General features: G+C 41.3%; 1 protein-coding gene across 2 annotated transcripts in view; it reads left to right on the top strand.

Annotated features, from left to right (window-relative positions):
• Positions 1–13,066, top strand: part of LOC111077337 (polypyrimidine tract-binding protein 1) — a 159,876-nt gene that overhangs the window by 24,033 nt on the left and 122,777 nt on the right. For both annotated transcript variants that reach the window (XM_022371567.2, XM_022371565.2), the window contains one exon: positions 7,361–7,459. In XM_022371567.2, coding sequence (XP_022227259.1) covers positions 7,370–7,459 — 90 coding nt within the window. In that variant the 5' untranslated portion in view covers positions 7,361–7,369. Of the gene's footprint in view, positions 1–7,360; positions 7,460–13,066 lie in introns of those variants that run through there.

Raw genomic sequence — 13,066 nt, 5'->3', positions numbered from 1 at the left:
CTTCCACTCCCACTCCCGTGCACTCCTCCCTTTCTGGCCAAGTAAAGGGATGCGCTTGGATCAGAATGCAAAAATGCGAAATCCGCCGAGAAAGAGAGACAGAGAACAGAGAACAGCCAGCAACTGAGCCAGAGAAAGGGAACACTGAGATGCAGGCACAGAGAGAGGCTTTTCTCCATCCACGGGTTCATCTTTTCTGTACCCTAACCAGCGGGTACCATGACTTAGAGATGTATTTCTTAGCTCCGCATCTGGCAGAGCATCTTTAGATTCGTTTTTGGGGTAGGAATGGGAATCCTTTCTGGGCGGCTTTTGTGCTGCTTTCAACACTAATGCAATTTGATGCGGCACAAAACCGCAGGCACACACACATGCAACACAAAGCCGCTACCATGGGGAAGGGGGTGCGTCAACACCACATCCTCATGGGGTAAAGCCTCAACAGAAAGGGATTTTCCACACATTTACTCGGTACTATAGCGCTGCATAGTTTTAGGCGTTGCAAGCAGCCAGGCAGGCAGACAGTCAGGCAACGCGCAGTAAGCCGCACACGCCACTTGTGCCGCAGACGCCAGACGCACGGAAAAGCAAGCTATTATTTTGTATCTACCGATCCAAAGCCCAAACCCCAAACCCCACTCGGAGTGCCTGCCTTCAGCCAACTGTTCTTGGGTTCGGGTTCTGTTCTTATCATTCATCCGTTCAATAGATCCCCCCCAAACGTTTGGGCAACGTCAACAAAAATTTATGCAAATGCCGCGCATTTCGCTTTCAATTTCGCTCGTCTTACAAATTTCCATTTCTGTCGACACCTTCAGCATCCAGATACGGCTGGTTCAGATACTTCTGTGCTATGTTGCAACAAGTTCTGACTGCCTGCCTGCAACTTCTTGGCGTGTTTTCCCAGCGCATTAAGAGCCATTCGCCGGGAGTTTTTTCTTCTTATTTTTTTTGTGAGTGAAATATGGGCGTCATTCTTTGCATAAAGTACGAGACAGCCTTCTCCTTCTCCTGCTCCTACTCTCTATTTACTTTCACTTGTTATGCACAAATCTGCAAAATTTCTTGGCTAGATTTTGTTATTGTTGCCACAGACATCCGCTGTGTGCCCTGCCCTGCCCCCGCCCCTCTTGCCATGCCTCTTAGTGTCACAAATCTAAACGATTTGAGCTTTTTAATGCGATTTATGTGTGTGTGGTGGGGGCTTCTCTGATTGATGCAGTCTTCGCTCTCATTAGAGTCCTTGGAGTGCATACAAATACTTGATAAAAAATATAAGGAAATGGCTGGTGGTTATATGCAGTTTGTCTGTGGCACATCGATTGATGGATGCTGTGCGAAATCTGTTGACTGTGTGGCTGTATAATGGGCTTACAAATTATGGCCATACCATATCTGCAGTTGAGCAAATTTGAATTTTGATTGGGCAAATCGTTTGAGCAGGAGACTCAGTGACTAAAAGAGCTAGAGCAAGAGCAGCAATTTCTGGACAGACTTCTATAATTCCAAACTGAATTTAATGGATAAGCGAAGTTCTGTAGCATCTACAATTTTGATGATACGAGCAAAAACGGCAAATGCGGAATCATATAGCATGGTTATATCTACTAGATATAAGATAATTGTTGAGGAACGCATCCGATATTATTTTGTCACCTTTAATTAGCCACCAGACAAAGGTTAGGATATGTAAGGACGAAACAGCGATCGCTTGCCGCGCACAGTACCAAAAGACGTGAACCGACAAGTAAAATAACAGGCACTAAAACAAGCTACCAAAGGGGACCAGATCAATAATATAATAATATATAATATAATAAATAATATATATTATATAATATAATAAATAATATATAATATATAATATAATAAATAATATATAATATATAATATAATAAATAATATATATATAATAAATAATATATATATAATAAATATAACTTAATCACAATCGTTTAACTTTTATGGCCAGAATAAAAAAAAAACTTTTGGTTTGGCTATTTGAACACTTGGCTTTCGAACACAATTAATGCCATAGCAACGAGCTTTTGATTGTATACTTTTAGGATGCTTATGCAGATGAAATTCAAAAAAATATATTTACAAATTTTTACCAATTTATTTATTACAATAATAATAATTATAATAAAAATAATAATTATTAGCGAGAGTCTAAAACTTAAATTAACATCATCATGGATAGCACTAGCATCGTAGGGGTTTCGGCTATTAGATTGAATATATTTTCTACAAATTTATTGCATTATATTTAGATTAAATATGAGCAAATTAAAACAGAATTAAAATTTTTTTAAATATTTAAACGAAGTATGGGTACGTTTCTTTTTACTGCGACAGTTTTTTCTCTGAGTGTATGTGTGTCTGGATCCCTCTGGGGTAAGAGTTCTAGGCTCTCCATCTTACAGTCTCTCAGGGGCAAGGAAATCGTTTTCATTCCCAAAAGCTTTGCTGCTCCCCTGTAAAACAAAATAAAACAATAGCTTGCTTAATTAATGATTGCATTACAAAAGATTCCGAATGGATAGATAACTGAATGACTGATTTATTGTTTTGTGTCGAAACTGTCTTTTTGAAAATGCAAATTGATTGAATGATTGAATGATTATTGCACTCATGACCAGCTCATGACCAGCGGTTCAATGCTCTGGGCCGCCAAACCGAATGCAAGTGAGTGAATCAACAGCAGCGGCAACGGCACCGGCAGCCACCTGCTCATTAACTTGCCACCTCATTGTATCTGTGTGTTCTGTAGCTGTATCTGTAGCTGTAGCTGATGCATCTGTGATATCAGTGCCAGGGGCGCATCAGTGTTCACGGGAATTTCGCCAGTGGATGAATTTTCGCTTGATTTGCAACACGATTGCCACAGCAGCTGTTGCAGCGGCAGTTGCAGTGCCTGCAGGTGTGTGCATGCCGCGCATGCCCAGTGAAGTGGAAAAAGCGACGACAAATGCCATGAACTTGTTGCAGTTGTAGCACAGGTTCAGCTGCTGCCATGCAACGGAACTTAACCGAATGATGCACAATGCACGATGCAGGCGGTGGCTGCAACAGCCTCATTAATCATTGGTTTTTGTGGGCGGTGGGGGTGGTCCGTGTGGATGGGCCTACCCCTCAGGCCTAATTGTGCATGCAACAACCGAACAGCAGTGCAGCAGTGGCAGCAGCAGTCTCGCTCTCTTTCGCTGGCCATCGTATTACACTTATTATCCTGCTCGGCATGCTGTGAGTTGTATGCCACAAAACTGGACAAATTAACGCGTGGGTGGGGGTGGCAGAAACAGGGGACAGGGGACGCCAAGCGAGACGAGGTCATGCATCAATGTGGCAAGTGCAAGAGGGAGAACAACAGACAGAGAGAGAGAGTGGGAGAATTTTCTGAGACTTCGGACATTTATTACAAGTGTAGTTGCCAATGTTCATATGGCTACCACATGTGTGTGGCACGGGTTTCGCTTCGCTCCCTCTCTCTCTCTCCCTCTCCATTTCCAATGCTCAGCCCCCTTTCCCCCAATTTCCCCTTCCTTTTGGGCTGCGTGTCGCGTGTCAGCATAAAAACGCGGCAACATTGTTGGAATGGTTGAAACGTCAGGGGGCAACGTCAATTTCCGTTTGTTGTCGTCATTAACATGCAAGCCCCCACCAACGTCACGCTCCGCTGCACTTTGCCACTACTTTTCTGATAATGATGATGATGACGCCGCCGAAGACGACGATGCCGGCGACAACTGGTTGCAACAGCGAGCCAGCATGCAACGACTATGCAACTATGGCTAATGGTTTATATATTACCTTGAAAGACCTCAATCGATGATAGGAATTATTTATGAGACTTGACCGCAAGTAGGGATTTTGACGAGAGACATTTAACAAAGAAAAATTTATATTTAAAGAAAAGAAATTGTATTTATAATATTATTATTATTATTTATTATAATGTTTATTTATACATAGTACATTATGTATATAATATATATTATTATCTATAAGCTTTTTGAATTTGGTAGCAGTACAACAAAAATAATATACATTTAGCACAAGGAAACCAAAAGCAGAAATGTAGGGGAAAAAAATGTTAAACAAGAAATTAAAGAGAAAAATAACAACACAATTAAGTAGAATAAATCTACACAGTAAAATAATTCTAATTAGAATCAAATGTCTCCACAAAGCGGCACTTTCTTATGTATTTGTATTCTTCTTGCTGTTGTCTACAATTTTCATTATACAAGAATTATAATACCCTCTGAAAGTTTAAGACAGACATGACAACATCTTGAACATGAGCAACAAACACAAAATGCAGCATATACAACAACAACAGCAACAACAACAATAAATTGAGTGCGGAAAGTGAACATAATTCTGAAATGGTGTATTCTATTAATTAGTTTGCCCAGTGCCAGTGCCTTTGCCCCATGTAAATGACACTTTTGTAGCACTTAAAGCAATTTGCTGTGAAATGCGTAAATAAACTGACAGATAGATATCTGACAGCAAGCAGACAGAGGGAGTCTGAGAGAGAGGAGGAGACAGAGAGATGGAGAAAGAGGTGTAGACAGAGTGAGACAGCGACTGAAATCGAACGCCCCAGCAGCGGACATAAATAGTTTAGTTAAGTTATGATTTCTTTAAGAGGTGTTGGAGGCTTTGCTGTTGGTAATCGATGCCCCACCCCCACCCATTGACAGGTGATTGGTGCGACATGAGGCAGACCACCCAGTCAGTGAGTGAGAGCAGTGTGTTGGTGACGTGGGGCAGGAGGTGTAATGCGATAGGAAATTTGTTTTGCTTTTTAAATGTTTTTAACAAATGGCAGCGAAAAATAAAGGAAAGCGAGGAAGGGGTTTCCCTTTGTTGGGGGTTGGGGGGACAATCAAGGCCGGAAATTGAAATATTGTTATGTGTGTGGCATGCAACTACTTTTATGACAGGCACTCGTCTCCCACTCTCCTTCAGTGGTACAATGTTGTATGTAGTTTCTTGTGGGGTTCATGTTTGCCGTCCCTGCAATGCAATGCAAAAGTTTTGACAACATTTGCCACTTTGTCATGCCATTTTAATTTTCAACGCTCCGTTTCCGCTCTTCCTCGCTTTAGCTCTCGCTCTCCTTCTCTTTATCACTCTCTTTTTCTTCCCCTACTTTTCTATATGTCTTGCCTTGCTGATTTTCAGATTCTACTTTGTATTTGTTGTTGCTCTTCAAGCGCCTGCTCCTTCCTCTTATTCTTTTGATGTTTGTGTTCGGTATTTGCAGAAGGAAAAGGGTATATCGTAATCGTGCAATTGTCGGTGACATGTGCTACATGTGCTGTCCACATTTTAAGAGTTAAACAAAGCCGCTTTGTCATGTTTGAAACTGCAGATATGAGCTCCTATCCATTTTCCAAAAATTATACTTATTGAATACAAATAATAAAACCAAAACTAAGATTCACATTTCAAGAGCTTCGCTTTTTCACGATTCCATGAGAATAATAAAGCCAAGGGTGTTTTTTAAAAGTAAATTATTTATTAATTTAAAAGGAAAATTTGGTGTTTTTATCGGTTGGGTTTAAAGGAGCAACCCAAATTAATTATTGGAAAATTTTATCACTAAGTTATGGAATAAAATTTTATGGATTTGAAATGAAAAAATTAAATTCTAACAATAATTTTGGTTTAAAAAAAAAAATTAAAAAATGTATATTTTTATATTTTGAAAATTTAAATAATTAAATTTAAAAAGTTGGTAATATTTGATATTGATTTACTTATGTTTAACGAAAAAACATATTAAATAAATCATTTTATTTATTTATTTATTTCAAATTTTAAATGGACAAATTTAAAATGAAAGCAAAAAAATCAGCACAGCAATGCAAATGAATTTCCGCCTAAAAGACAAATATTAAACAGGGTGTCTTCCAGTCGGCTATCTGCCTTTTGTGTTTTTTTGTCTGTGTGCTCGTATTATGACAAAGTCGAAAAGTTTTTATTGCTTGGGAAAAGCGCGAATGCAGTGGGAAATAGAGAGAGAGGAAGAGAGTGGACTGTGCGGAAGAGAGCGGTATAGTGAAGAGGTTGACAGAGTGACGGAGGGCAGTGGGCAGGGGGCTAAGGGAATGGCTAGGCTATGATTTATTTGGCGCCCCAAAAACGAAACGAAACGAAACGAAATGCAGCGCACAACGAAATGAAGCCATCAAAAACGTTGACATCGTTACGCAAAAGCGGAAATGACAATGATGATGGGCGCCAAATGAAACGATGGCCTTGCCACGCCTGGGCTTCATCCGCACCCCCACTCTGGCCCCTCCATTCCATTCCTCGCCCTTAACTCCCCGCGAGCAGGACAAGCAGGGCATTTTGCTTCAATGAAATGCAATGCGGTCGTGATTTGTATGGAGGAGGGTACGGGTACGGGTCTGCCAACCGGGTCTGCTCACGAAGAGGAGCACGGAGCACGGATGTGCAGCCAAACGATTCCTGTGTTGTTGGCTGCCATTAAAACGCGTGAAATTGAAAAGGCGAAAAATTGCAATGCCAACAGTAAAATGGGGCGATGAGAAGAGTGTAAACAGGGGGAAAATGTGGGCCAAATGTCAGTGCAGGTTGCATGGCAAATGGTGTGAAACGGTGGGGCGGAGGGATATCATCAGCAACTGCAGCAGCAGCAGCAGCTGTTGCATTGATTTGGTTATCAGCAAGCGCGCCATCTTATTGTTGCAAGTCAGAAAAGAATGTTGCCCCAGCGAAGCAGCGAAGCAAAGTGCAAAGAAAAGTGTAAATGTGTGCGCTTGCTTGAGCGGACATACATTGTGCACGGATTTATGTCCGATTAAGGGAAAAATGTCCGCTAAAGAGAGCATTAAAGTAGGCGACTTCGAAAGGTTCTCTCTCTTGGTGGAAGGCGCTTTTCTATTGTTTTCTGAATTTGTTCTATCAATTAAAAATCAGTAGCATTTTATGGATATTTTTTATGGTTTAATTTACTCTGCTAATAGTTAGAAAAAAATCCTTAATTCTCTAAAATGTTTAAAGAAAATAAGGAATAAATTTTAAGTTCTGGTTTGGATGTAAAAAATTGTGTTTAAATTTTAATGTTTGGCTCTTCTGGCAGTCTGTCATATTACCTGAATTCTACTTCCTTTATGCTCAAAAATTTTCTATTCTCTTTGTTGTAATCTGTTAACCCTTAACCTTTATGCAACCTCTCATATTTCTTAACTCTGTTCGTTTGATGGAGCTTTCATGACATTCATTACACAAATACTTCTACATACATACACCACAAAACCGAATCAAAAAACGAAAAAACTAACCTCTATCTGCATTATCTGTTTATCTATTCACACAGGTAGCGACCATGATGTCCTGCCCCCTTCCTATGCAATTACCGATACCGATTCCTTCACTACACAAAACAGAATTTGCATCGGTTCATATTGGAGTTAAGGTAAGTTTTCTATCATTCCCACATACTACTACTACATACACACATACACACTCCCCTCCCTCCTCTGTAACTCTAACTAATATTCATCCTTTGATCTAACTTTTATTCGAACTCTTTCTGTTTGCTTGCTCGATTATTAAATAGTAAATTAAGGGGAAACAAATGCGAAAATCATGCAAATGGCAAAAAGTCAACAAGTGGGATGGTGGGCAGGGCAGGGCACAAATGCTAAATGTAAATGTTGCCAGCAACAAACTGGGACACACTCCCAGATGGATGCTGCTGTTGAGAAGGGTTTTTTTTTTCGCCACATCCGTCTATTGTTGACATTATTGCAAAACCTATACAGACACAGACCCATAGAGCCATAGAGACCTCCCCGTCACTGGCAAAACACACACACAGATATTTACGTAAAATAATGTGTGCCAGTAAATCAAATTGTTGGTGCTGCTGCCCCCAAGATGGTTGGATGGGCACCGCGTCACTCCCTCATTTGACTACAACTTTAATACGAAGTGATCACATTTTAATGATACCAAAATGCACTCTTCAAGTATAATGATGTCAAGATGTTCGTCGGTTCGAAAGAAAGGGGAACAACGGAACACAAACATTTTCCACATTTCCACGGATTGTGTCACGTTTTTTGATAAATGCTGCAGCATATATTTCATGATTTTGCTTCGTTTGTTGCTGTTGTTGTTGCGTCTCCTGTTTAAATGCCAGCACATAAATCTATTTTTGAATGAAAGCCACTCTCGCTCGCCGGAGGATGCGTGTGGCGTGGCGTATGCGCAATATTTTCCAAGGGAATATTTTTATACATTTATTCGGTACTGTTCTGTTTTGTCCTGTTTGTTTGTTTGTTATCTGGGAAGGAAACTGTGCTTATTGTTTGCATAATGGACGCTCGTTAGCGGGGGTGTGTGTGTGTGTGTGCATCCTGAGAGGGTAGCCCCCATACTGTGCGAGAGAGAGGGGTTGGGAGGCAACTGTTTGGCTATTGAATAAAGAAATAACCCACAAAAAGGAGAACGGAATACACAGCAGCTTAACCAATATAAATGCGCTTTTAATTTGGGGCCTACGGAATGTCCCTGACTGTTTGTGCTGACTGCTGTTGCTTCCTTCTGCTCCTTGGTGTCACTGTGGCGCATTTAATAAATGATATCCTGCAGCCCTTTGGCACTCGCTTTGTTCCAAGAGGGGAAAGAAATTTACTTTGATGGAAAATTAAATTTCTGTTCCCTCGACTAAAATTTTACTTTGTGGCATGACAGGCGTAAACTTATTGCGTTGATTGTGAAACCACATTTTGTGGAATGCATTTTGCCCCCCACCCCAACCAGAATAAAGCTGTTGACATTTGTCACACAACAATTTGTGCAACATTTCAATAAAGAAGTCAAACAAAATTTACAAATAATTAAGGTTGGAATGCGGCCACAAATTTTCAACAAACAATTTATTCCGCCCCATCGAACTGCAATTAATATGATATTTTCTGTATATTTTTCTTCTTTGTTTTTTTTTTTTTTTGCAAATTTTATTATCCATCAGTTGAAGGGTTAATGAGTGGCCAATAAATTGTGATTTATGTCGGGAAAAAAAATGACAGTGCCACTGCCAGAGCTTAAGCGCTGACAGGCAGCCGCGTCTCACTCCTCCCACAATTATGAACCCGACACAAATCGGTTCTGGGGGTGGTATATCCGTGATCTGCCGACGCGACTAATTAAGGCAAATCACAGCACGCAAAGTAGTCCACGGATGCGGGTGGGGGCGGGTACCGCTGCTGCTGCCATGCAAAGTGATAACCAGTTCATAAAAAAGCAAAAAAAAAAAAAGGGGCGGAGGGAGGGAGCCAGAGAGAAAAAGTATATTTAATAATAAAAACGGCAGACAACAAAAAATGGACTGAAATTAAACGAGCTGCCAGGAAGGACCTCATATCCCGCTCCTCCCTCTGACTGCTGTTAAACCCAATTTCCTGCCCCCAACGCTGGAACCCCAACGCTTACACTTGACCGCGCGGCATAAATCATGGGGGGCAGTGGCACATGGACTGTGCGGAAAGGGATGCCTTGGGGGCTGGGCTGGGGCGTGTCCATCCGCCGGGACAGTGTCTTCTTAGGCCATAAAAAAAACGACGCTTAAAAATTGACCGTGTAAAGGTGGGCCGGCAAAATAATATTTAATAACAAAAGAAACATAGAAGACAACAAAAAATCGACATTTTATGGGGGTAGCCTGATGGGTGGTGGGGTGGCTGTTGGAATTTTTAAGAATTTAATTTTGTTTATGCTGCCACATTTAGTCGATAAATGTTTTACAGTTGTTTTTGCCTGCAGAAAAACAACAAAAATAAATATAGGAGAAAATATTGTGAGAATTGTGTGTGACGTACCATTTAAGAATATTGTACATATGTATGTAATACATATTTATAAATATGTATGTCTGCATGTAAGAAATGCACACCCTGGCGGCTCCTGTTCATGCATTTGTGTTGTTATTCGCTTCGAACCAGCAGTACAGTCACAGTTGTCTTATCTGTTTATCTACTTGCACCCCAAACTATAGATCTGTAGCATCCAGATCCCTTTTATTTACAGCATCGTCACAAACAGATAGGAATTTAGATTCCGATGTTAATCCGTACCATTCCAGGGATTTTTCTGCAGTTTACAGCGGTAAAAACAACGCTTAAGGCGAACATGGACTTGGTTCAAAGGCCTTCGAGCTTAAGGACTTCCGCCATCCGCCATCTGCCATCCAGCATCCAGCATCCGCCTGTCCAGCAGGCCACTCAGGTGTGCTCTACTATTCCCTTTATCCGGATGGGAAGGGTGATGATGAGGTCACCCCCACACCAATCCCCCTGGCAACAGCAGCAACTATCCCGTGAATTGAACCCCGCAGTCTGTGGCCAGGGACAGAGATGCTTCCGTTTCAGCCATCTTTGAGGATGATTCCTTGCCTTGGACTGTGTCTGTAGCCTGCTGGACTGACTACCTTTATCTTCAGACTCTTCTTCTCCTCCTCAGACTTGCTCTCTCTCCATCAGCTCAGACGTTTCCCATCTGAAGCTGCTTCGCATACATTCGCATTTGTTTTTCTTATGCTACTTATTAATAATTTAAGTTGCGCTTCACTCCGGGGGCAGACACAGGACAACGCATTGTTTGCTCAGAAATGTTTGTCTGTCTGAGGATGGCTGCTGCTGCCTCCGTAATATTCTCTCTCACAAAGGATTGCGCTTCACTTACATTCGGGCGTTTTTCGGGCGTTGTGTTAAGCGCTCATTTCCCTTCCCCCCTACCACCCACCCACACAGGTTATTTTATTTTTTATTTCCACTCAAATTGTTTTATTTGCAAGACACAGACACACAGACAAGACGGCTTGGCTTTATTACGGTGATTTTTCTTGAACGCATTTCGTGCTACGAAAAGATCTCGGTGCTTTTACCTGCTCAGCCCCTCCAGCCCTCAGCTGCTACACCTTTTGTAATTTTTATGATTTTATTTCGCTGCCGTTGCCGTTACCTCAACTTTTGATATGCGTTCGCCTTTTCTCCATTCTTTATTATTGTAATTCATATTAAAAGAAGGAAAAACAAGCGGGAAGGAGAAAGAGAAAGAAAGAAAGTAGTTCCACGTCTCGTGTTCGTCTCATTCCACTCGATATTTGTTCTTTGTGGAGAGCCAAAAACCTTTTCAAGGAATTAAAAGAAAAGCATAAGCAACCCGGGATCCCATGACCGAATATCCGTGCCGCCGCAATGCACATTAAGCACACAGCAGAGAGCGCACCGGAGTAAGCCAGCAAGGACATTCAGATACAGTGCCCTTTTGTTGTGTGTCCCCCCCACCCTCTCGACTGATTTGATTCCTGGCTTTGTTCGTGGCTCCCTAACAAGCGTTAAAAATTATAGTTATTAAGTGGAATTGTGTGAGCAGAGAATGGCACAGTCCTGCCCATGTGAGACGTGAAAAACGTAAAGGTATGGGTAATTTGCTCAAGGATACCAAAGGACTCTTGCCACACACATTAGGCACACGCATCTCATCTTTTAAAATCAAAATTGCGTCGAGCCATTAGCAAACAACAGCAGCAGCAGCAGCAACAACAAAGGGCCAACAGAGGCTAATTATTCCCCCGTTTACGGCCGCCTGCGACACACAAAACAATCGTTAAACGAGAAATATTATATGTAGCCTGCTTTTGTGCGTGTCCAAACTATTGTGGCACGCAACCCAAACCAAAAGAAATAAGAAACTCGAAACGTATCGAAAGGCCAGCTTTGGGAAGACCGATGCTACAGATACCCTTCGAATTATACGAACTATACCTAATGGAATGGAACGAGTTTAATCCGCTCAGAATTTTATTCAGCGTGCATCTAAAGGGAAAAGTTTTAGGCCAAAAAACACTACATAATTAGGGAATACTTTCTCTCTCGGTATTGCCCAAAATAATCGCTCATTCAAAAGTATCCACTTCAAGGGTACGAAAGGAAAGCAAACTGAAGGTGCACAACGGGCCAAGAGTGGGCCAAACACAAACAGTTAACAAGCTGCTTGTTGCTTCTTGGCATAAGTCAATTCTTGGCGTGGGGCAGCAGCAGAAGCAGCCGAGAACATGGCAAGGACAACAAGGAAAACTATCCGCAACAGACAGACAGTTGGACAGACAGCGGAACAAGAGTCCTGTGTAGAAATCGAAAAGGGATACACATTAATTTCAATTAAGGCACTGCGGAACGCCCCAACGCTTCTTGAAGGGCTATATCTTATAGTATTTGTTGTCCTGCTGCGTCCTTGTTGCTTGTTTCTTGAATGCTTTACATTTGGTTGACTATTTTTGTCCTGGACGTGGGACGTACGCGATATGTGTGTTTGAAACGCAGTGACAGAGCGAAGTGGTATGGAGTGGAGTGGAGTGGCGCCGAGCATTATTTATTATAGTTGGGCACAAAAGGACAACAAGGATAACACAATGGGCTGGCCGGGCTCTCTCTCTCCGTGTGTGTCGCCGAACGCAAGAAATTACACGAAATGATGCAATTCCCAGGTGTCTCGTTAAAATTTCACAAGATGGAACATTTCACAAGATGAAAGAAAACGTTACGAAACCCATGAGGAAACTGATTTGGAAGTAGCAAAAAATACAAAAACACACACACTATGGGTGGGGGGGGCGATGAAAACTACTTGGAAAATGTATTGCTTATGAAAAAGGAAAAGTCTTTCATTAATAGTATGAGCGTAGCTTTCTTCCGGAAATATTTGAAACGTTGGAAATTCCTTGAAGCCCTCAAGCAATCCCTTAAATTGCCTTTCCAATTAGATAGTTTTTCAAGTTTGCAGAACTTAAGAAAACTTTTATTGTGTATGACAATTTTTCTACAACACAGAATTCTTAAAAGAAAAAAAAGAACAACTAGGAAAAAGTGTAAAACTTTTCGCTGATTAGTTTGAAACTTGGTTTACTTTAAAAATTACAATTTAGATTTAAATATTTGAACCATTCAAGTGGATTTTATGGAGAGTAGTTCGGAATATCATTCTACGACGCGTTGAAACTTAAAGGAACTTCAAA

Source organism: Drosophila obscura, unplaced genomic scaffold, assembly GCF_018151105.1.
Source record: "Drosophila obscura isolate BZ-5 IFL unplaced genomic scaffold, ASM1815110v1 contig_150, whole genome shotgun sequence".
Lineage (NCBI taxonomy): Eukaryota > Metazoa > Arthropoda > Insecta > Diptera > Drosophilidae > Drosophila > Drosophila obscura.
This window is presented reverse-complemented; position numbering and strand designations above follow the sequence as displayed.